The 25,368-nt window shown below is 40.8% G+C and overlaps 1 protein-coding gene across 1 annotated transcript in view; it reads left to right on the top strand.

Annotated features, from left to right (window-relative positions):
• Window positions 1-25,368, top strand: part of LOC124556186 (Down syndrome cell adhesion molecule-like protein Dscam2) — a 604,696-nt gene that overhangs the window by 208,514 nt on the left and 370,814 nt on the right. Inside the window, exons 5-6 of the mRNA XM_047130181.1 lie at window positions 11,456-11,600; window positions 24,775-24,780. Coding sequence (XP_046986137.1) covers window positions 11,456-11,600; window positions 24,775-24,780 — 151 coding nt within the window. The remainder of the gene's footprint in view (window positions 1-11,455; window positions 11,601-24,774; window positions 24,781-25,368) is intronic.

Below are 25,368 nucleotides of genomic sequence, written 5' to 3'. Positions count from 1 at the left end.
TGAAGGGTGGTGGCAGCTGTCTGCATGCAAATACAGATCAGTGTGCGTAGCCTTCCGATACATCCCATGACCTAGGGTGCCGTCAGCCCTTCTCTTGACCAAGACGTCAAGGAAAGGTAATTTACCCTCCGTTTCAGTCTCCATAGTGAATTTGATGTTGGGGTGTATGGAGTTTAGATGTGTAAGGAAGTCAAGGAGTTTATCCATACCATGTGGCCAGATGACGAACGTATCGTCAACGTAACGGAAAAAGCAAGTAGGTTTCCATACGGATGACGACAGGGCTTCCTCCTCGAAGTTCTCCATGTACAAATTCGCTACCACCGGTGAGAGTGGGCTACCCATGGCGACTCCCTCCGTTTGTTCGTAGTATTCTCCATTAAAAAGAAAATACGTTGAAGTCAAGACATGCCTAAAAAGTTCAGTGGTCTTCTCGTCAAACTTCTGACTAATCAATTCTAGTGACTCTCGCAGGGGTACCCTCGTAAACAAGGAAACGACGTCAAAACTCACCATGATATCTGACTCATCCAACCTGAAGCTATCAAGGCGTTTAACAAAATCCACGGAATTACGGATGTGATGAGGGCATTTACCCACATAAGGACTTAATATTCCCGTCAGGTATTTGGCCAACAAATATGTAGGTGCCCTGATGTTGCTGACAATGGGGCGTAATGGTACCCCCTCTTTGTGAACCTTCGGGAGTCCATATAGTCTAGGCGGTACCGGACCTTGGGGTAACAATTTCTTAGCGTCACCCTCCGGTAAATCTGCGTCCTTGAGAAGCGCCCTCGTCTTGTTCTCCACCTTCTTTGTAGGGTCAACGCTGATCTTCCGGTAGGAATCGTCATTTAGCAGGCTCTGCATCTTATCAGTGTAGTCCTTATGGGAGACAACAACTGTAGCATTGCCTTTGTCAGCCGGTAAGACAACAATTTCAGAGCGCTCCCTCAGATCACGAATGGCCGCCCTCTCTTTACTGCTGATATTTGACTTCATCGGCTTGGATTTCGTCAACGCACGACAAGTTTCACGACGTATTTCCTCGGCTGATTCTGGCGGAAGTCGAGCTGCAACCTGTTCAACAGCACTAACAAATATCAGCAGTAAAGAGTTACGTTGACGATACGTTCGTCATCTGGCCACATGGTATGGATAAACTCCTTGACTTCCTTACACATCTAAACTCCATACACCCCAACATCAAATTCACTATGGAGACTGAAACGGAGGGTAAATTACCTTTCCTTGACGTCTTGGTCAAGAGAAGGGCTGACGGCACCCTAGGTCATGGGGTGTATCGGAAGGCTACGCACACTGATCTGTATTTGCATGCAGACAGCTGCCACCACCCTTCACAGAGGAATGGGGTACTTAAAACTCTAGTACATAGGGCGCGCACTATCTCTGACGCAGAGAGTCTACCCCAGGAATTGGAACATCTGACAACTGTATTTCGAAAAAATGGGTACTCAGAGTGGCAGATTCAACGTGCTCTCCGCCCAACCACTGCAGCACAACCTGTTGAGATGGATGAAGTCACGAGGGAGGAGGTAGGCACTGCATTTATTCCATACACAGGCGCACTCTCGGGAAAAATCGCCCGCATTCTGAAGAAACACCGGGTCGGAACTGTGTTTTGTCCTCCAAATAAAACTCGTGCACTGGTGGGGAGCGCCAAAGATGACCTCGGTTTGAGGAAGGCCGGCGTGTACCAGATTCCGTGTCAATGTGGCAAGTCGTATATTGGTCAGACGATGCGTACCGTCGAGGATCGATGCCGTGAACACCAGAGGCACACTCGACTGATGTATCCGAGCAAGTCGGCGGTCGCTGAACATTGTTTGTCGGAAAACCACGCCATGGAGTATGACCGCACGAGGATTCTGGTACAGACGTCGAGATACTGGGACAGCGTTGTTAGAGAGGCCATCGAAATTCGCACCAATGACGACCTCATAAACCGTGACTGTGGCTATAATCTTAGCAAGGCTTGGGAACCAGCGATCGGGTTAATCAAGAGTAAATCGAGCAGACGTATAGTTGTGACGACCACGGCGGACAGAGCCATCACACCGACGTCATCTCGGACGCCGTCGCAATCTGTTCCACCGCGCGACCGTGGCCCTGGGCGCGGACGGCGGAGGGAGCGCGCCGCGGGCGGAGGGTATTTAAATCGGCCGCCGCCGCGACCGAACCCAGTTCCCTCTGAGCAGCCATAGCGTACGGATCTCGGTGCCGGCACGTTCACAGGAGCTCAGTCCGTCAGTTCACCTGATGATGGCGACATGTTTGATCGCCGAAATATTGTGCCCGTTGGACACTATAGACCGGCAGCATACCCGTGGATATTTTGATTATCAAATACGCCGGGAGAAACTCAAGAATCACAGTTACGGAATTAGTGATGACAATATTGTTTGTGAGAATGAGGAAGGAGAAGAAACAAGGACATCACACAAATTATATGGAAGCATATGACAGTTCCAAATTATATAATAATTTCGTACTACTACTTTTCGATCGCACGTTTGAGAAACAGGAGCATGTGAATGAGATGTGAATCTATTTCCTAACATAAAACTTTTTGCATGTAGTAGGCCTAACAGGCGTTTGATATTGGCAGCCCGCATCTCGTGGTCGTGCGGTAGCGTTCTCGCTTCCCACCCCCGGGTTCCCGGGTTCGATTCCCGGCGGGGTCAGGGATTTTCTCTGCCTCGTGATGGCTGGGTGTTGTGTGATGTCCTTAGGTTAGTTAGGTTTAAGTAGTTCTAAGCTCTAGGAGACTGATGACCATGGATGTTAAGTCCCATAGTGCTCAGAGCCATTTTTTGATATTGGTACTTCGTGAATTGTATTTTGTCGTGTTATTTATGTAAATAAGGTAGATAAAAATGACCATATGTGCAAAAACAGCCTCCCTTACTCGGCGTGTGTTACAATTGCTGCAACGTTAGAAAGACCCATTCCGTCTTATCTGGCAGACCATGACGAAATAGACGTAATCAAATGGTGAAACCACACCAGTCTTGGTTACTATTTGTATTAACGGCTTTTTCGGTATTAGACAACGACAATTTTACGTTTGACGAACTTTGATGAGGTAATAGATTATTTCGCAGAAAGGAAAGCACGCCATGTACAGCTGTTACAAGATTAGAGAGAAAACATGCTGTGACTTACGACTTGAAGAAATGTGTGCTGTCTTGCTTGTCTCTTGTCTTTACTGGTTTTGTGTTTCCTATATTTAATTTTTGGTTACACAAAAGAAAAAGTTATTAGCTAATAGGCGATAAGGAATGCAAATTTTCTGTAGAGTTCTTATTCGCGGATATTGAAGTTTTTATGTATGTGTGCTAGAGATATGGCAACCTGACTAGCATATGGACAAGGGAGAAAAGTACGTTTTAGTAGACCTAATATAGGAATTTCACACCCATCCGTATCGTAAACAGTCTGATTTACAAGCCTGATACACCCGACAGCTGCCGCTGGGGCGCGTTGCGATCGCATATTACACGTTGGGGCCCACTTACCGAATGCACAAGTCACATCGTTTCTGAGTATTCAGCAGCACATTGAACTCGGAACGCTCAACGTTAACGTTCGACGGCACGGTCCGTGTGCCGGCAGCCTTAAGGCCGGTTCCCACTAGAGCGCGGCAGCGCGGCGTGCGGCAACGGCAGCGGCAAGCGTTTTCCGCGTTGACGCGGCGGCTCGCGGAATTGGCGTTCCCACCTGGAAGCGGCAGACGCTAGCGGTAGCCAATGACGGACAGCCACTGAGGTACGGGCTAGGACCCACCGAAACGACCTGTGTGTTTGAATAACTATATCTTACACCTACATGAAGGAAAGACGAAGTTGGTCAAGACATACCAATTTTTCATTTTCTGTACAATGTACTCTTTCACATATTTCATTATTCATGTTTTCTCATTTCACCATAAACAGATTTCATGACTACCGTTTATGATTGTTCACTATCTCCTAACACATTGAAACAATGTACGACAAAAGAGATTATACAGATGGTTAAGCGAGACAAAAATTTAAAATGTGATACGGTAGCATGTACAGGAAAACAGTAAGAACACAAAGGCTGGGGGAAGGGATGAAAGTGGAAACCACCTGATAGAATTTCGCACAGAGCATAATGTAATCATCGCCAGCACCTTGCTTAAGAATCATGAAAGAATAATATATTTTTGGAACAAAGTTTTCGAAACCAGATTTTAAATTCTAAGACATATCCTGGTGCAGACGCAAACCTACAATAATTTATTGGTTACGAGCTGCGGTTTACAACTAAAGAGACAGTAAACGATAGCAAATTAAGGAAATGGAACTTGAATAAGTCAAGACCCACAGTTTTTCGATAATTTTAAAGTTACCGTAATGCAACGACTGACAGAAACAGAGGAAGGAATCCGCTAGAATACGAATGGATATCTTTGAGAGAAGAAGTGGTGAATGCAGCAGAGCACATGAACGGGAAGAAGGTACAGTAGAAATCGTGAGATAAAACGTGATATATTAAATTTGACACAAGGGAAAATATAAAAAAGTAGCAAATAAAGTAGGCCATTGGAAACAGAAATGTCTAAATATGACGTTAACAGAAAGTCCAAAATTGCAATGCGATTTTGCTCTTGGAAAACATAGGGGAATGAAAAATGAGAAAGAACAAAGAAAACTTTGCTCCTGTCAAGAACTCATTTGGCAAAGCCAGAACTAAGCAAATGAGAGAAGGCTGGAAAGTGGAAGGAATTTGTAGAGAGGAGAGGGGGAGGGGTTGTACAAACTAACATGAGCACAAAGTTAGAGCCCTGTGAGATGTCTGAACACGCAAGGCAATAATGATCCTACCACTTAGCTAAGTAGACACACTGAAGAACTGCGAAACTGTGTTTATAGCATTTGCTTGTTTAGAGAAATGTTTCGACAATCTTAATTAAAACATTCTTTGAAACTCTGGAGATGTCATCGATAAAACACAGGGCCACAAGATTATCTACAACTTGTACAGAAACCAAACTGCATTTCTAAGACTTCAATGACTTGAAAGGGAAGCAGTAATTGAGAAGGCAGAAGTAGAGAGGATATAAAATGAAGACTGTGAATAACAACAAAAGCATTCTGAAAAAGAAAATTTGTTCACACCGAATATAAATTCTAATGACTGGGTACTATTTGACAAAGGTATTTGTGTGGAGTACGGTATTTGTGTGGAGTGCAGCCTTGTATGTAAGTGAAACGTGGGCGATGAACAGTTCTGTCAAGAAGACAGTGGACGCTTTCAAAACGTGGTGATCAATAAGAATGCTGAAGATTAGATATGAGGATCGTGTAACTAAAGAAGAGGTACGGAATTAAATAGAGGAGGAAGAGGAAATTAAGACACAACTTTGACTACAAGAGGGGTAAGTTGACAAGACATATTATGAGGCGTCAAAGAGTGAGGAAAACGGGGTTGGGTAATAGTATTCTGATAATAATCATCTGTTGAAATGCTATTCTACTATTTTATCTATTAATGTAAGCAGTGAATTTACTCTTCCATGCACTCCTCCACAAAACATTTCAACCAAAACTGAAATCAGCTGAACACCAAATCTTTCAACCACTGTCTGACAACTACTGCATTCACTTTCAACTTTCTATAACTATCACTGGCTAGCCACACACACGTACAGATATAAGGAGAACAGAAATAAACAAACATTAGTTTTCAGCATATAATTCTTTAGGTTGGCAACATGTACATAAACAAACCAAACAGGAAGGGACATGAGGTGAACACACTGTAGTTACGACTTCAAATCAGTGTTTTCTGTAAAATGTCTACAGCTAGTGACAGAAGAAAAAAAAAAGAACATGAAAATGTGCTTATATCCATAATCTAAGTTTTGTTTCAACCTCCACCATGTGCCCAGGTGAGGGGAAACGTAGATGTCTGCCAATAACTCGATTCACTGTAAGTAATCAGTTATTCACGTAAAAAAGATGTGAACTGTTTTATAATTTGCAAGTATCACATATCAAAACAAAACTGAATCATTCTAGAATCCACCGAAGTTGCCTTAAAGTAAAAGGCGAAATGCGTCTTGAACCAATAAAGTACACTGGAAAAAAACGTTTGTTACTTCCAAAGGAAATAATCAATACCTGTAGATACTTAGCAAATTACATCTTATGGCATACCAGTAAATTACTCTCGGTTTAACTTCTAATTCCACATGCTATTAAATGCCGTTTAAAAAAAATTCATCTATCCCTTCCGAAAAACTGTAGTGTCTTTCATATCTCGGTAGATAAACAGATTTAGGATATTTATCATGTGACGAAATACATGACTTTTTACAAGTTATCGTTTGCAAAAAAACACTTTTCGATTTCTGAACCGTTTACGAAATTTGCAGTTGATACAACCACATGGTTTACGACGAGCAGGACGAAGTATCGGTCGCGTCGCAAGCGACCCGCGCACGGTCACCGCACAGCCCATCCACCGACATATCATTCAATATCTCGAGAACGGTGATAGCTATCGTTCTGCTCTCAGCTTTAGAAACAATTTCGATATGTTGACTAAATTTCATACGCAATAATGTATTACCTAAAATGAACTGTACGCAAAGTCCACGCAATGCGTTTTTACCTCTGCACACTCATTAAAATTTCGTGTAAAGGTTTACGTAAATGCGATACAGGAAGTAACCACGACGAATAACGAAAAGAAATTCGGTCCTTCATCGAGAAAAGATATCAGGCTGTAACATTCCCAAAAATCAAATTTTTCTACCGAATCGTTTCCTTGGAATCGGATGATAAGTATTTCATGGTTGCCGCCGCGTCCGCGCCAGCGGTTCGGCGAAAGGTCGTGTGGCCCGGGGTTCCGTACCTCACGTCACGCTCAGCGCGTTCTGTGATTGGCGGCGCGCACCTGGAGCGCGTCACGCGGCAGCGGAAGCGGTTCGACATGGTCAAACCGCGACGCAGAGCCCGCCGCGCCGTGCCGCTGACGCCGTTTCCATGGCAACCACGCCGCTGACGCGCGGCAGCCCTAGTGGGAACCGGCCTTTACACGCTCCACGTATGCATCAGTATGTGCTGTAGGCGGGCGTTCAGCTCTGAGATCGTCTTCCTCTGAATCTGTACCTTTACGAAACCTTTTGTGCCACCCGAAAACACGATTTCTTGAAAGTGCCTCACCTACATATGTTTCCTTATAGTTGTCCTAGTTTCACAAGGATTTTCCCGAGCTTAAAGCAGAACTTAATATTCACTCTTTGCTCACAATCAGCACCTACTGAGTCACCACAACTAATTCGCCAAGAACCCAAACAGTGTGTTGCTAAGCAGAGACATGCCACCTAGTGAGTTGGTGCAGAAACATGGCCTAGGTCATTTCAAGCACGTACACATACCAGGTAACAGAAAAAACATTTGTTCGTGTTTAGATATTGCGAACTGAGAAATAAAAAAGTCCTGTCCTGGAACTTTTCATTCAAAGGAAGTATATTTGGCGTCCTAATGTGATGGGATGGCTGGCTATGTGTTTGATGCTGCTGTGGTGATGGCAAACTGGCAGCCTTCAGTGTTGGGAGGCATAGAGGACAAACACCAAATGTGAGGTATCTAAGGCTGACTGATACACTATTCGAACTTTGATTATTATACATACTTTCATAATTTGCCTGGCAGCAACTCAACATGGCATGGATTCAACAAGTCGTTGGAAGTCCTCTGCAGAAATATTGAGCCATGCTGCCTTTATAGCTGTCCATAACTGTGAGTGTTGTGCCAGTGCTGGATTTTGTGCACGAACTGGCCTCTCGATTATGTCACATAAATGATGATGATTAGGACAACTTAACACCCAGTCCCTGAGCGGAGAAAATCTCCGACCCAGCTGGTAATCGAACGCGGGTCCTGAGGATTGGCACTCTGTCGTGCTGACCACTCAGCTACTGGCGGCGGACACACAAATCTTAGACTGGATTCATGTTGGATGATCTGGATGGCCAAATGATTCGCTTGAACTGTCCAGAAAATTCTTCAAACCAATTACGGACAATTTTGATCTGGTGCATTGTCAACCATAGAAATTCCAGTGGTGTATGGGAACATGACGTCCATGAATGGCTGCAAATCGTCTCCCATCACCATTTACAGTCAATGATCAGTTCAGCTAGATCAGAGGATCCAGTCTATCCCGTGTAACCACAGCCCACACCATTATGGGGGCACCACCAGCTTGCACACTGTCTTGTTGACAACTGGTGTCCATATCTTTGTGGGGTCTGCACCATACTCGTACCTTACCATCAGCTCTTGGCAAATGAAATTGGGACTTATCTGATGAGGTCACAGTTTTCCAGCCATTTAGAGTCATTGTCTTAATGGATATGTTTGTCATACATCCCACATTATCTCATGCAGTGTTGCTTGTCAGTTAGCACTGACGACTGTGCTCAAATGCCGCTGCTCTGTCATTAAGTGACGGTGATCAGCCTCTGTGTTGTCTGCAGTGAGAGACAATGCTGAAGTTTGGTATTCTTGGTACACCCCATCGTGTGGCCATAAGCACATGAATCATAAGCTGTCCCATGACTTTTGTCAGCTTAGTATATAATGAGGAAAGGGTGAGTAGTAGCTGGTACATGAGAGAGGTTTTGGTGTCTAAAGTACTGCCCTTCCTTTAGGGAACTCCACAACCCTATATTTCAGTGGGATAAGGCCCAGCCCATGTAAATAGGGTTGTGGAAGTCTTTTTCGAAGAAAAGGTTTCACGCTGTTCATGTGAACCATAGACCATTGAACATCCAAACTGTCTGGCTGCAGGGCAGGAGGGGGAGGGGGGGGGGGGAGGAGGTTCTCCAGAAATACACACAGGTCCTCTTTGAACCCAGGCCACTACTGCTGAATCTTGAAGTCTGAGATCAACCTACGATTTTGTAATGCTAATGACTGTTTTCACTGAACCTAATCAGTGGTACGTATGAGGCCATTTCAGTCACAAGTCTCATTCCTGGTGTTGCAGTTTTCATGTATGTTAGTGAAGCTTCAACTGGTCTGCACATTTGAAAACCATTTATCAATGTCTCTACAGTCTATATCTGAGGCCTAACAGCAAAGTTCCAGAAGCTGTTCAGGGAAGTCTCCTGAGTGGTTTCCCATGATTTCCTTAAATCATTTAAGACAAATGCTGGGATAGTTCCTTTGAAAGGGCACATATGCTTTCCTTCTCTATCTTTCCTTATTTTATCCCAAGTTTGTGTTCTGTATCTAATGACCTTGTTGTCGATAGGATATTAAACACTATTCTCGTCCTCTGTTTTTTTTACATAGTAATTTTCTGTTGACCTTTTATATGTACAATGTCTCTGGGATTATCCAAGGTGAACTTCTGTTTAAAAGGAAATAAGTTAATTGTTTATGTTATTCTTATGTCCATCATATCATATATAAAGGAGCAAACAACCAAAACTCGAAAAATAAAAATCAAAAGTAAAGTGATAACCATCAGACAAAACACTTGCATTTTTATTGTTGTACTGTTCAATGTCTTTTCTAATTGTCAGCAGAACTGTTTCCTTAAAGCAGCTGTTCTGTATTACAACCACCATGATCACAGTAGACTACACTATCTGTCACATTATTAACAGTTGCAAACACTTTAGCATCCCCATGGTAGGATACAATGCCAGTGATTTCAGTTATTCTGAAAACCAAGTCTATGAGAGTGTCAACTACAAAAGTAGTCTAGATTTTTGACAAAAAATTCTAAGTGAAATGGGTGGACATTCATTTGGACCACTGTTCAACATCAAAAGAGTAGCACTGGACAGAGGGTGGAAAATATTGTGTAAACACTAAACACAAATGTCTTCAAGAAATTGTATTTTTCACAAATTTGTTGATACAAACTCGAAAAACCCAACTCAGCTCTAGAACTTCTGCACAACATGTGATGCATGTTCTGTTTGGTGTAGGTTGCACCACGGAGAACAAGTAGACACTGCCTGAAATGAAATGTGTGAAATGTTTGCTGATTAAGGCCAACTCACTGTGATAAAGAATATATTCTCTCAGATATTGCACCCTCAGGTATCAGTTGAGATCAGTAGTCAGAGAGAGCTGAGCAATGTCTGATGCTCTGCCAGTATGTGATCCATATCATCTCAGAGATGTAGACCAGGCACTCCCAACTCATACATCAGAAAGACGCACTAGGACATGAAGCAGCATGGACAATATCGAAATCCCTAAATACTTGTACATTGAGATTTGGACTTGGAACATCCAAGGCACACCTCAAGACATGTTTTCCATGTAAGACAACTCTTAGTGATTGTGGAGAGTAACATTAAAAGTGTTCACCTATGAAAAAGTGCACCTCATACCTTGTAAAGTCCACCATGGAGAATCAAGTTACTGCTGTATCAAGGGGTTGTGACATTACTAAGAACTGGCTTGATGTGATTTAGGAAAAGTCTTCCTTCTTGCAGCTGTGAATTCAGTAGTCAAAGAAGCTGTTAATATTATGTATGTTTCTAGACACTTCATCTATGTGTAATGTGCAATGTATGGTATACAGTAATAACTGTTCATGTACAACCTTCATTGTTCCTGGAATGAAGAGAATAAATGAGTCCAAAGGAAGTAACATGTAAGTATCATAACTGTTGAAAGAGCTGGTCATGGAACAGAACCACTGCAGCTAATTCATCATTGTCTTGACCACATCTGAAAGTGGTCCTTAATGTCACTTATATTGACACTTTGTCATGTTAAAATGGCGTAAAGATATGAATTATCAATGTCACGTCATTTACAAAGTCCCTTTACAAAGGAGATGTCCAAGGTATGTTTCTTAGTCCTCTTCAGTCAGTAAGAACAATAATCATTTTCTTGGCAGCAAACTGCTGAAGTTCATGCTTATTTCAAGCCACTTAGCAAAAAAATCCTGAAGAACCTTTGACAGATTGTTGGTTGGCAACATATCCATCCTATAATTATTGGTACTGTTTCACAGTGAATGTTCAGTGTGTTTTTTCCAGTCAGCATCCATGCATGCAAGCCATATCCTGAACAGACTGACTTTTTGAAGATTACTCAATATAATGCACTTAATCTATCAAATTATTTTATCATCATGTCAAACTATTTGCATATCAGCATTATTAGCATATGAAATTAATTTGTTAGCATATTTATGATTTCTGATGCATGTCTTAAACTTTTAAAATTCCAAAATTGTTGATAAGCTGCTATTAATCACTGCCGTAAGTTGAAATGATTTTGTTTGTCATTCCATAACAAAAAATTCTTTGTTAAATACAACTAACTTTTATAACTGATATCATTTACTGAAACTAAAAATTTATGTATTACTGATTGAATGGTTATCTACATTTTAAAAATTGGTACTTTTTTTTAAATTTCAGACACTCCACCTCAATTTGTTTATCGCTTCATCAGACAGACAATTCAACCAGGACAACCAATTTCACTGAAATGTGTTGCTTCTGGAAACCCCACTCCCAACATAAAGTGGGCACTTGATGGATTTCCATTACCACATAATGAAAGGTAAACTGACAGAAGTTTTAAAAGAAAAAGACTCAAAATTTTAAATAGTCTCCAAATGGTGTCAGCTGTAATCAATTTGAATCTATCCAGTAGCTTCACCAAAGGCTTATCCAGCTTCTTTGTTTGCTTGTGTTTTGTTTTTGCAAACTCTAAAGGTAGTGTTGTGGATAAGTATGATATTGATTAAATTACCCAGTAATTCAGTTTCTGTAAATGGTAAACAACTCATTAAAAACACAAATACATGTGTTACACCATATTTCAGATAACTCAATCCTGTTACTGTTAGTGTCTTGTATAGACCAACAGAATGAAGAACTGTTAAGTTTGTAAAAATTTTCAGGTCTTCATTCCCTAGTCACTCATACTTTCACATTCATTTAATTAAGATGTAACACTATATGCTGATGGTACAAGGAGTGCATGTACTTTCATTAGCTTACGGAAAAGACACTAAACTATTGAGCAACTGTATACGTTAAACATTTAATAAACTGAAGATAAAGCATGATGCTATGAATAAAGAGCATGATTTTGTCCAGAACATTCAGAGAGCAGTTACGTTTTTTTATGCGTCCTGCTATGTTGAATGTGATGTGAAAGAGATTCTAGGCAATAATGACAGTGAGCTCAGTCAGGAGTTCCCTGTTCCTCTTATTTTAATTGTTGAACACAAAAACTATTATAATTACATGTGCAGTCTTCTTGGAATGAAGCATTTACTCAGAACTTTGAGAAGCCTACTGCTAACTGTTCCAGCAGTGAACTGTCCAGGTCATTTTCTTGCAATGATATGTAGAATAATGTAACATCACCATTCAAATTTGATTTCTACAACAATCTCAATCTTCATGTCTCTCAGATAAGACATCATTGCAGAAATTTCTAGAAAAAGCAGCACTCTGTACAGGGTGTCTGAGAAGTCCTAGTACCTATTTTGACTTTGTACAATTGGGGAAATAAATAGTTATTTTATTATTGATATCCCACATTTGAGGTGGACAAAACATTGTTACCAATATCAGTATTACATTATTCTGTTTCAATATTTTATTTTTTCTGTTGTAGTCTCACATTATCAGCTGGGGGTTTGTAGGACTCCTCTGATAGGTCAGGGGTGCACTACACAAAGGAAGCAGCTACTCAGGTAACAGAGTATTTGTGGAGTGCACATGAGGGTTTTTTAGGCTAGCCAGTAGTTTGAGGTACTCTGATGAACACTTGCCAGTCAAAACACAGCAAGGGGAGTCAGATCACATTCAGAGCAGATACACTTCAACTGTCAAGATTTTATCAGAAAATTTTCAAAGTATTCATAACAATGTTACCAAATTTACTGCCCTCCAGGAAAGTTCTTGCTCTGAAATTATTCTCGGGACCAAGAGCTGGCTGAAACCCAAAGTGGAATGCTCTGAGATATTTAGCAAATTATGCAACATATACTGTAAAGGCAGATTAGGGGCCATAGGATGGGGAGTGTTCATTGCAGCTGACAAAAATATTGTCACTACTGAGGTCGAAGTTGAGTTTACCGGTCACCCGATTCTGCTGTGGCGGTTATAGAGTAATTTAAAGGAAGTCTATTGTAAGTAACATGGAAATACCCAGTCATGCAATATTAGTTGGAGGTGACTTTAAGCCACCGAGTACAAAGTGGGCTCTCTATGGATTCACTGCAGGAGGTACAGCTAGACAGTCATGCAAAGTACTTTTGAACACTTTTTCTGAAAACTGTCTTGAGCAGTTAGTTCAGCAGCCCAGACATAAGGGAAATATTTTAGACATTGTAGCTACATATAGGCTGGAACTTATTGACAACATCAGTGTAGAAACAGGGATTAGCAATCATGATGTCATTTTAGCAGCTATGGTTATAAAAATTAATAAATCAGTTAAGAAGGTTAGAAAAGTTTTCTGCTAGAAAAAATCAGATAAGCAGTTGTTAGCATCTCACTTAGACAGTGAACTGATATCACTTAGCTCCAGTAAGAGGGGCATAGGAGAACTGGTGGTGGTGGTTTTTGGGGGAAGGAGACCAGACAGCGAGGTCATCAGTCTCATCGGATTAGGGAAGGACGGGGAAGGAAGTCGGCCGTGCCCTTTGAAAGGAACCATCCCGGCATTTGCCTGGAGCGATTTAGGGAAATCACGGAAAACCTAAATCAGGATGGCCGGACGCGGGATTGAACCGTCGTCCTCCCGAATGCGAGTCCAGTGTCTAACCACTGCGCCACCTCGCTCGGTATAGGAGAACTGTGGGCAAAGTTTAAGCAGATTGTAAATCGTGGTCTGGAGAACTAAGTGCCTAGTAAGTGGATCAGGAATGCAAAAGACACTCCATGGTTTAATAACAAAGTTTGGAAAACACTGAGTAAGCAGAGGCTTTTGTACTCTCATTTCAAAAGAAAATGTGCAAATGACAGCAAGCAGAGGTTAGTAGAGATTCATGCGTCTGTGAGAAGATCATTGTGCAAAGCATACAAAAACTATCATCACCATGTTAGCAAAAGATCTGGCAGAGAACCAAAGAAAATTCTAGTCCTATGTAAAACTGCTAAGTGGCTGTAAGACTTCCATCCAGTTACTTGTTGACCAGTCTGGTGTGGCAGTTGAACATAGCAAAATGAAAGCCAAAGTTTTAAATTTCATGTTCAAGACATTGTTCATGGAGGAAAATCATACAAACATATTGGTGTTTCAACAGTGAAATTTTCAGTCTGCAGCAAAGTGTGTGGTGTTATGAAACTTCTTGGCAGATTAAAACTGTTAGCCAGACAGAGACTTGAACTCAGGACCTTTGCTTTTCGGGGAAAGTGCTGCACCAACTGAGCTACCCGAGCATGAGTCGTGACCCGTCCTCATAATTTTACTTCTGCAAGTGCCTCGTCCCCTACAGTCCACACTTCACAGAAGTTCTCCCGCAAAACATATTGGACTAGCACTACTGAAAGCAAGCATATTGTGAAGACATGGCTTAGCCACAGCCTGGGGTATGTTTTGAGAATGAAATTTTCACTATGCAGCAGAATGTGCATTGAAGGTAGGAGATGTGGTACTGGCAGAAGTAATATTGTGAGGATGGGTCATGAGTCATGCTTGGGTAGCTCAGCTGGTAGAGCACTTGCCAGTGAAAGGCAAAGGTCCTGAGATTGAGTCTTGGTCCAGCACACAGTTTTAAACTGACAGGAAGTTTTGCACCATTGTTTGACCATTGAACAGACTCCTGAATGGACAACATAGTAATAAGCATCCTTGGCATAGAGAACCAACTGAAAGGGCTGAAAACAAATAAATCACCAGGTTCAGATGGAATCCCAGTCTAGTTTTTCAAGAAGTACTCTACAGCAATGGTCCTTTAACTAGCTTGCATTTATTGCAAATCTATCTCCCAGCACGAAGTACCAAGCAACTGGAAGAAAGTGCAGGTGACTCCTGTGTATAAGAAGGGCAAAAGAACAGACCCACAAAATTACAGACCAATATCCCTAACATCAGTTTGCTGCAGAGTCCTTGAACACATTCTCAGTTCGAATATAATAAATTTTCTTGAGACCAGTAAAGGTTTTAGAACACATCGCTTTTGCAAAACTCAGCTTGCCCTTTTCTCACATGATATACTGTGAATTATGGATGAAGGGCAACAGGCAGATTCCTCATTTCCTGAAAGCATTTGACATGGTGCCTCACAGCAGGCTGTTAAAGAAGATGCAATAGGTTCAGAGATATGTGAGTGGTTCGAACACTTCTTTACTTATGGAACCCAGTATGTTGTCCTCAACAGTGAGCGTTCATCAGAGACATGGGTATCACAGGAGTGCCCCAGGTAAATGTGATAGGACCACTATTATTCTCTACATACATAAATGTTTTGGCAGGCAGGGTGGGCAGTAATCTGCTGTTATTTGCTGATGATGCTGTGGTGTATGGTAAAATGCTGAAGTTGAATGACTGGAGGGGGATACAAGATGACTTAGACAAAATTTCTTGTCAGTGTGATGAATGGCTGCTAGGTCTAAGTGCAGAGAAATGCAAGTTAATGTGGATGAGTAGAAAAAAACAAATCAATAATGTTCAGATACAGCATTAATAGTTTCCTGCTTGGCACAGTCACATCATTTAAACATCTTGGCATAAAATTGCAAAGCAATATGAAATGGAATGACTATGTGAGGATTGTGATACGGAAGATGAATAGTTGACTTCAGTTTATTTGGAGAATCCTAGGAAAGTGTGGTTCACCTGTAAGGCAGGCCGCATATAGGACGCTAGTGCAACCTATTCTTGAGTACTGTTTGAGTGTTTGGGATTTGTATCAGATCAGATGAAGGGAAGACATTGAAGCAGTTCAGAGGTTGGCTGCTAGATTTGTTACTGGTAGGTTTGAACAACATGCAAGTGTTACGAACATGGTTCAGGACCTCAAATGGTCCCTGGACGGAACTCATTATTCTTTGCAAGGAACACTGTTGAGAAGATTTAGAGAACCAGTGTTTGAAGCTGACTGCAGAATGATTCTACTGCCTCCAATGTACATTTTGCATAAGGACCATGAAGATATGCTATGAGAAATTAGGGCTTGTATGGTGGCATATATACAGTTGTTTTCCCCTCACTCTATTTGCAAATGGAACAGAAAAGGAAATGATAGCTGGTGGTGTGGGATACCTTCTTCCATGAACCATACAATGGGTTGCAGAGTATCTATGTAGATGTAGATGTAGATGAGAGGACACATCAGTAACTAGTCACATATATGTTCACAAATGTAATGAAAAATGGAAAACATTGATATAGATAATGAGTGTCTTTAGATTACTTAAACAAAGCTCCACCTCTTAAATCAACCCTGCTTTTATTTCAGGGAGTGTTAAGAACAGGTTGAGTAGTAGAAATAAGAAAATGTGAGAGGAAATGTGTGCCACCATCATTCAAGTTATTGAGGAGTTTCCAGTGAAATGCCTTCACAAAAGAGCAACTGAACTTCAAGTAATGCAGTCAACAGTATATTACCATAATAAAAAGATATTCAGTAATGAAAGTATTTAGACCAATGTCTGTGCATGAATTATATAACGATAACATGGAGCAGTAAGTTGAAGCCTGCTGTACTTTGCTGTCACAATGTCCAAATGCTGTCTGTCACACTTGAGAGTACTATTTTGTGATGAATGTGTGATACATTTTTGTTTTCAATGGTGTAATATGGTTTTCTGATTTAAGGAATATGTGCAGAAGTTGGAAAGGAATGCACCTCATGATATGCACCAAGATGTCATCATAATACTTAAAAAAAAAGAAAAAAGAAAAACAGCTCAAGCATCATGAGTTTACAAGAGGATGGAGATCAGCACACTTTGCTATTCGGGTGCATGAGTTCCTTGTTGAACAATTTTGAGGCCACTAGATTGAGCAATGGTTCAGCAAATTCTCCAGTGCCATTTGCATTGAAATGGCCACCATGAAGTCTGGACAGTACCACACCAGACAACTCGGCCCCCATGTAGCTCAGCATTGGTACAATACTAATGAGGAATTGTTCAAAAGTGTTGAGAAATCTTTCAACGCAAGATATTGAGGAGGTCATGACAACATATAGATCTCTGTGTAATGCACTGTGGTGTACAACCAGATCTGCTGGATACATTGTTTTTAGACATACGTTCTTAAGATGCAACATACAATACACTGTTTTAGCATACATGTACTAGGACTTCTCAGACACACTACAGAATAACTTAACATTAGTCAGCACTGGTGCTTACATTTGATCCTTGCAACAGTGTTGCCCTTCAAATGGCTTTGCTAAGAAATAGTGAACTATAGGTTTTTTGACAGAGCCATGGTCATTTATGGTGTAGAAAGCAAATTGAAAGTAACTAGAAACCAAATCAAAACATTATACTGATGTTAAAACTGTAAATGAATATATCTCTTTTTATCAAAGTTCAACAAGTACTATCAGAATAGTAAGACAATAAATTAAACCAGTGAGAGAAACACTGGCACATATCTGCAGTTGCCAAGTCAATCACTATGTCACTAGCCAATGTAAATAATACCCTGTAACTCCGTAGCATTTGATGTAACTATAATATATGTTTTGCAACACTTTAACAATACTATAACCACAGTTTTAAACTTAAGTTCTTTAATATGCTAAAAATGTTCACCTAGGACTGTGGACAAATGTACTGACGTAAAACATAGTTAATATATTGAAGATGTAGCAATGTATTTATTTTTAAATAAATAACTGTATTATTAGTTATTAACAGATGACAACATCCACATCGCAAACAATTAATGGCATCATTATTAACAGTAAGCCAAACATAATTGAGAGAGAGGGATTTCATCAGTTGGAAATGCGACTGTTAGATCTAAATGAAATCAACTGAATTATTATACTCGTTGCATCATTTGTAAACTCTGTATGTTAAAATGACATGGCAGATGTGGCAGTTCATTGATGAATTTAGTTGTTACTATTGGAAATTTATTCATTTCATTGGTTCTATTTCCACTTGTCTGTCCTGCTCTGTGGCTGTGAGATCAGCGAGTCTGGATGATTTTTGCATAGACTTCTTTGTGCTGTGTGGTACTTCTGAGTACTTTATTTTTTTAGAATGATTGGAATGGCACCCACTCAGTATCTTGAGAACATCTGTGAAGCCAATATAAAGATTATATGTGGCCTCTATTTTATAAGCTAAGGTTAACAATGGCTGAGAAATACTTGTGCTGCACAAATGTCATTGTAATGTCATGTAAACCAGGAAGTGAAGAATATATGGGTTGACATGTGATGGATCTAAAACACCTGTATGAGTAACCAGGCAATTTGTTACAGTTGCAGTTTCCTTTTCAAACTGTAGCCCTATTTCTGTAAGTTTCCCAGTGTCTTCCAGCAATACACTTATTCTTCAATATGTTACTTACTTTAATCATTTGGCAAATGCTGCCATATGAATGCTTAATTACCTTAAGTGTTCCTGTAAAGTTGTGCATGAACAGGTACTTATATTCTTTCCTTTCTTGGTCTTCATAGTCAGAGCCATTGGTCAGTGCAGATGAGATTTTCACTATATCTTTTATTTTTCCCTTATTAGCTCCTCTCTTCATCTATTTTCTTCATGTGATCAGTAATCAGCATGTTTTGTTTTTAGTATCCCTTCTGATGCCATTGGTTCCTCAGTTCCTTGAAGTGAAACAGCAGTACATCTTAATTTGTCTTCAAACAACGAGTGAGCTGTTACAGTTATTGAGGCTTTCCCTCATGTTTGTAAACAGCAGAGTTCAAGTCCCCATCTGCACTTTCTGATTCAAGTTGTCTGTGATTTTCCTTCAACAGTGATAAGGTTGCTGTTCTTTCCTATTCTTGACCATCTTAGTTACCACTCTGTGTGTCCTTTCTTCAGACAATACATACCACAGTTCAACAAAAAATCTAATGTTAGTTCCTCATTTAAACAGTATTCTCATTTATGTTGCCAGCCAGAATATTACAACTACTTAACTTTCTTGCAAGTCAGTAATATCTTTCATTACAGCTAGTGGAAAATTTCAGAGCTGTAGGGCTATGTCAGAGGAATGAAGGATCTTGCAATGATAAACCTTCATTTCGAGTTACCTGCACCTTCTGACATAAAATTTTATTGCTATACATTGTTGTTGGAGACTGAATAGTAAATGTTGTAGGAAATTTCCAGTGGAATGTGAATACCTCTGAAATGAAGGAGACTACACACTGAAAAGCAGAAGTGCTGAGTTGTTGACAGGCACACACAAAAAGAAAGAAATCTTGCTATCTTTTGGAATAATCCTTTTACTACCTTGAATAAAATACACACACACACACACACACACACACACACACACACACACTCACACACACAAGCGTTTGCCCCTATATGGTGCCGGCTGGTATATGTTGCTGGCTGGGTTAACAGTGCCAGTGCTGCATTTCGGCAAGACTGGTTGTGGTGGGGCTAATGTTGCGTGGGGTGGATAGAGGGAGAGGTAGGCAGGAGGCAGGCAGAGGGATTGTGGATGGGTGGTGAGCAGCTTGGATGGAGGCAGCCTGTTTGTCAGCTTGGAATGGGGGAATGAGGGCTGCCAGTGTATGGGCTACGTGGTGTGATGCATGATTGCAGAAACCAGTGGCGAGTGGTGCACTCTGAAGGTGAGATGGGGACATGAATTAGAAGGAGGTTACAGGACATAGGAAGGACAAACTGTTGGGTGGAGGGTGTGGGTACCATGGGTCACCTGAGATTGAGGCCAGGATGATTACGAGAGCAGAGAATGTGTTGTAAGGTTAACTTACATCTACATAGTTCAGAGGAGCTGGCGGTGAGAGGAAGGATCCAGATGGCCCAGGTTGTGTAGCAGCCATTGAAATAGAGCATGTTGTGCTCAGCTGCATGTTGTGCCAACAATTGGTCAACTTCGTTTTTGTGAAAAGATTGTCAGTGGACATTCATCCTGGTGGCCAGCTGGTTGGTAGTCATACCAACACAAAAAGCTTTCCAGTGTTTGCAGCAGAGTTTGAATATGACTTGGTTGCTTTCTTGGGTGGCCCAGCCTCTGATAGTGTGGGATAAGCCTGTAACAGGACTGGCATATTAGGTGCTGGGTTACTAGATTGGACAGGTCTTGCACTTTGGTCTGCCACAGGGATATAATCCGTACATCATGTGTTCAGGAGTGAGAGTGGCATAGAGATGGATTACGATGTTGTGTAGGTTGGGTGGGCGATGGTACCCCACTTTAGGAGAGGTGTAAAGAGACTTGTCAAGGATGCCCCTCATTTCAGGGCACGATGAGAAATAATAAAAAACCTGGTAAAAGCTATGGTTCAGTTTTTCCACTCGTAATCTCCCCCTCCCTCAACAATTTGTTGTTGTCACTCCTATTTTTTATGGTAAAGTATCTTTTCCAAAAATATGAGAGGAGTAAGATTTTCAATAAACTTTTTACTTATCTTCTTTTCTTGTAGCCTGCTCCCAGTTCTTCATATCTAGGGGCTGATTCTTGAAGCTGAAATTTTCATATTTTAGGATCTCATGGTTCCAACTGACATAATTAACTCTGAAGAATACATGCACTGTATTTTTTGTTTTCATGAATATTTTATTCTCTCACATTTTTCTATATCAGACTGTCTTTTGAATTTTCACATTAACAAAGACAAAATTACATTCTTCTTCCCAAATATAAAAACTTGGCTTGTCACGTCAGAGGTATGCCCACTACTATTTCACTCTGCAGTAATAACAATATTCCAAAGGGATTACAAATTTTCTTGACAAACGAATTTCGATTATTATTATTTCAATTATTATTTATAAATGAATCCAGAAATAAACATAATAAATAGTATCAGATTGCATAATTAATAACAGAAATTTTAAGTGTGCCAAATGTTTCTTAATTTCAAATGTTTCTAAGTTAAAATAATTTCAACTGTACATTCAGAGCTAGTACATATCGATTGTAACAAACAAAACAAAGTAATTTCTTTTTATATATTTTAGCTTGAAATACAGCACGTTGTGCACAAACTCATATGAAAGTTTTTAGAGAAACAGCTGAGATAATATTGACCTATTCAGAATTTGAAACTATTTCTGGTATTGACTACTTCTGTTGAGGAAAAGTAATGCTGGAAGAGAGTGTCCCTTCACACAGTCCAAGGTGATATTGGCTGATGAGGGAGGCATTCCTTTGTAGCTGGTTCTTGGGGGTGATGGGAAGATTAGGGGTGTGTAAAGATATGGTGTGGGAAACCTACTTGTGGACAAGTTTTGGGGGTATGCCTACCTGTGAAGGCCTTCGTGAGGTCTTCAGCATACAGGGCAAGCAAGTTTTTCCCACTGTATATTAGTCTTCCACGGGTGACCAGGCTGTATGAGAAGGATTTTTTTCGTGTGGAAAGGGTGGCAGCTGTATAAATGCAGGTACTGTTGGTGGTTAGTGGACTTAATGTGGATAGTGTTGCGGATGGAGCCATTAGATAGTGGGAGATCAACATCCAAGAAGGCTGCGTAGAGGAAGATCTAGTGAAGCAATGAGAAAGAAAGTGTTGAGGTTGTTAAGGAATGTGGATAGGATGTCTTGGTCTTGAATCCAGATCATAAAGATATCATCAAAGAACCTGAAGCAGACTAGGGTTGGGCGTTTTGGGAAGCTAGAAAGGTTGTCTCTAGATGGCCAACAGACTGGTTGGCGTAGGAGGGTGCCACATTAGTACCTATGGCTGTGCTGTGGATTTGTTTGTCTACCATTCCTTTAAAGGAAAGTATTTGTGAGTCAGTATATAGTTGGTAAGGAGTATAAGAAATGAGGTAGTGTCTTTGGTGTCTGAAGGAAGTTATGAGAGGTAGTGGTTAATAGTGGCAAGGCCTTGAGCATGATGAATGTTGATGTATAGGGAGGTGGCATCAACAGTGATGAGTGGGAGGCTAGGTTTCTGGCTGTTGGTTGGAGATGTTGGTCAATAAGAGCTGAAATTCTTTCAGTGGGAGCACAATAGCCAGCTGCAACGAAGCATCCAGGATTGATGTGTTTCTGGATTTTGGGGAGCATGTAGAAATTGAGTGTGTTGAGTGCTGTTGGAGTGAGGAGGGAGATGGATTTGGGGAAGACGCTCTGGGAAGGGTAGGAACTGGAGGTTATGCTCGACAACTGGGTTGGGATCAGTCTAACAGAGATTGTAGGTGGAGGTGTGAGACAGTTTGCAGGGCCTTTGGTCAGGTAGTTACTGCAAAACATCATGACAGTGGTGGAGCCTTTGTCTACATGGAAGATGTTTAAGTGAGGCTCTGTTTTCAGGGTGTGTATGGCTGTCCTGTCTCCAGTTGAAAGGTTAGTGTTCTTAGGAATGGACCTGGTGGTGGTGGCAACACCAAGTTTGAGGTAAGGAATTCCTGGAAGGTGACCAGGGAGTGGTTAGGTGGGAGAGGAGAGAGTCACTGTTGGATGGTATTATGAATTGGGAGAGGCAAGGTTCAATGTTGGGATTATGTTGATTTTGGTTGGATGGACTAGTGGCAAAGAAGTGTTTCCAAGGTACTTAGATTGAATAATTTTTCTAACTGACTCATGGGGAAATCCAGTTAACACAACAATTCATTACACACTAGCTTAATTTACTTTCCAAGCAGGTTTTGGCAGTATTGCTTCATCTGCAATCATGAGAACTGTGTATAGTCCCTCTTCTCCACCCAGCTGTCAATCACAATGTTTTCTCAGTCACATTATGCTCTACTCCATATACCTCAAACTTGGTTGCATACATTTAAAATGGCATGTCACAAGATGCAGGCTTAATAACAAAAAATGATTTACTTTGTAAGATCTATTAAATCTCTGAATTTTTTCGGAGATCTTGCATACAAAAATTCCTTTCATCAATTTACATGCACCCTTCACCTATTTCTTCCTATGCTCTTATCTTCAGTGATATGTAGGCTGTTCCTCACTATAATGAGAACATAATTAAAATAATTTTGTTACTTTTATTTCATTAATGCTGTCCTTTCTGTGAAAATCCACACTTCACCAGTTCTTCTCTCTGTATTGTCAACTGCTTAAGTGGTTTATATTTTGCTTCCCTAACCACAGAACTATTTACTAGATTTGAATTCCACTATCGCATTCTCAATCAGATTTCATGTTGAAAATATCATATTTGAAGTTAATATTAAATCTAAATTAATAATTTGTCCTGTTACTCATTTCATTTTTATATTGCTCTTTATTATTTTCTTACACTGGTGAAGTGCCCTTCCTGACTGGATAATTGAAACACCTGGTTAGTAAAAATTGTTCTTTACTTCATTTATCACCTATTTTTTGTATTTAATCCAACTGAATACTTTGAATATAAATGGTATACATGCAAAGAGAAAAATTCTTAATCCATGAGTATATAAAATTTCATGGATGCCAAATATACACTACTGGCCATTAAAATTGCTACACCAAGAAGAAATGCAGATGATTAACGGATATCCATTGGACAAATATATTATACTAGAACTGACATGTGATTACATTTTCACGCAATTTGGGCGCATAGATCCGGAGAAATCAGTACCCAGAACAACCACATCTGGCTGTAATAACGGCCTTGATATGCCTGGGCATTGAGTCAAACAGAGCTTGGATGGCGTGTACAGGTACAGCTGCCCATGCAGCTTCAACACGATACCACAGTTCATCAAGAGTAGTGACTGGCGTGTTGTGACAAGCCAGTTGCTCGGCCACCATTGACCAGATGTTCTCAGTTGGTGAAAGATCTGGAGAATGTGATGGCCAGGGCAGCAGTCGAACATTTTCTATATCCAGGAAGGCCTGTACAGGACCTGCAACATGTGGTCGTGCATTATCCTGCTGAAATGTAGGGTTTCACAGGGATCAAATGAAGGGTAGAGCCACGGGTTGTAACACATTTGAAATGTAGCGTCCACTGTTCAAAGTGCCATCAATGCGAACTAGAGGTGACCGAGACGTATAACCAATGGCACCCGATACCGTCACACCGGGTGATACGCCAGTATGGCAACGACAAATACATGCTTACAATGTGTGTTCACCATGATGTCGCCAAACACGGATGCGACCATAATGATTCTGTAAACAGAACTTGGATTCATCCCAAAAAAAGTGACATTTTGCCATTCGTGCACCCAGGTTCATTGTTGAGTACACCATCACAGGTGCTCCTGTCTGTGATGCAGCATCAAGGGTAACTCCGAGCTGATAGTCCATGTTGCTGCAAATGTCATTGAACTGTTCATGCAGATGGTTGTTGTCTTGCATATGTTCCCATCTGTTGACTCAGGGATTGAGACATGGCTGCACGATCCATTACAGCCATGCGGATAAGATGCCTGTCATCTCGACTGCTAGTTATACGAGGCCGTTGGGATCAAGCATGGCAATCTGTATTACCCTCCTGAACCCACTGATTCCATATTCTGCTAATAGTCATTGGATCTCGACCACCGCAAGCAGCAATGTCACGATACAATAAACCGCAATCGTGATAGGCTACAATCCGACCTTTATCAAAGTTGGAAATGTGATGGTATGCATTTCTCCTCCTTACATGAGGCATCACAACAAAGTTTCACCAGGCAACGTTGGTCAACTGCTGTTTGTGTATGAGAAATCGGTTGGAAACTTTCCTCATGTCAGCATGTTGTAGGTGTCGCCACCGGCGCCAACCTTGTGTGAATGCTCTGAAAAGCTAATCATTTGCATATCACAGCATCTTCTTCCTGTTGGTTAAATTTCGCACCTGTAGCATGTCACCTTTGTGGTGTAGCAATTTTAATGGCCAGTAGTGTATAAACATCAGTGACTCATTAAATGTGTTTGGAAAGTTTCTCCTCGGCAGATAAAAAACAGATATTGTCTTTATTTTTATCCTGTGTCCATTGGTACAATTGTACAGGTACCAAGATGAAGGGTAGCCAACTTCAACCTCCCCAGAAGACACTGGCTTTTTTTAGTCTTTTGACCATTGACAGAGTTGAACTAAAGTCTCAGTCTGGGATCAAGAACCGGGATCTCCATCCAAGACTCAAAAATAATTTCACATAACCTATTTAAGACAGTCTATATATCAAAGCAGATCCTACATTAGTAATTACATCAAAAGGCTACTATCTAAATATGAAAAACTATTAATATCCAGGAGAAATGAAACACTCAGTATGGTTGTGCTGAAGGAAGTTTATAGGATAACATAACAGTATCG

The sequence above is a fragment of the Schistocerca americana genome, chromosome X (assembly GCF_021461395.2).
Source record: "Schistocerca americana isolate TAMUIC-IGC-003095 chromosome X, iqSchAmer2.1, whole genome shotgun sequence".
NCBI lineage: Eukaryota > Metazoa > Arthropoda > Insecta > Orthoptera > Acrididae > Schistocerca > Schistocerca americana.
This window is presented reverse-complemented; position numbering and strand designations above follow the sequence as displayed.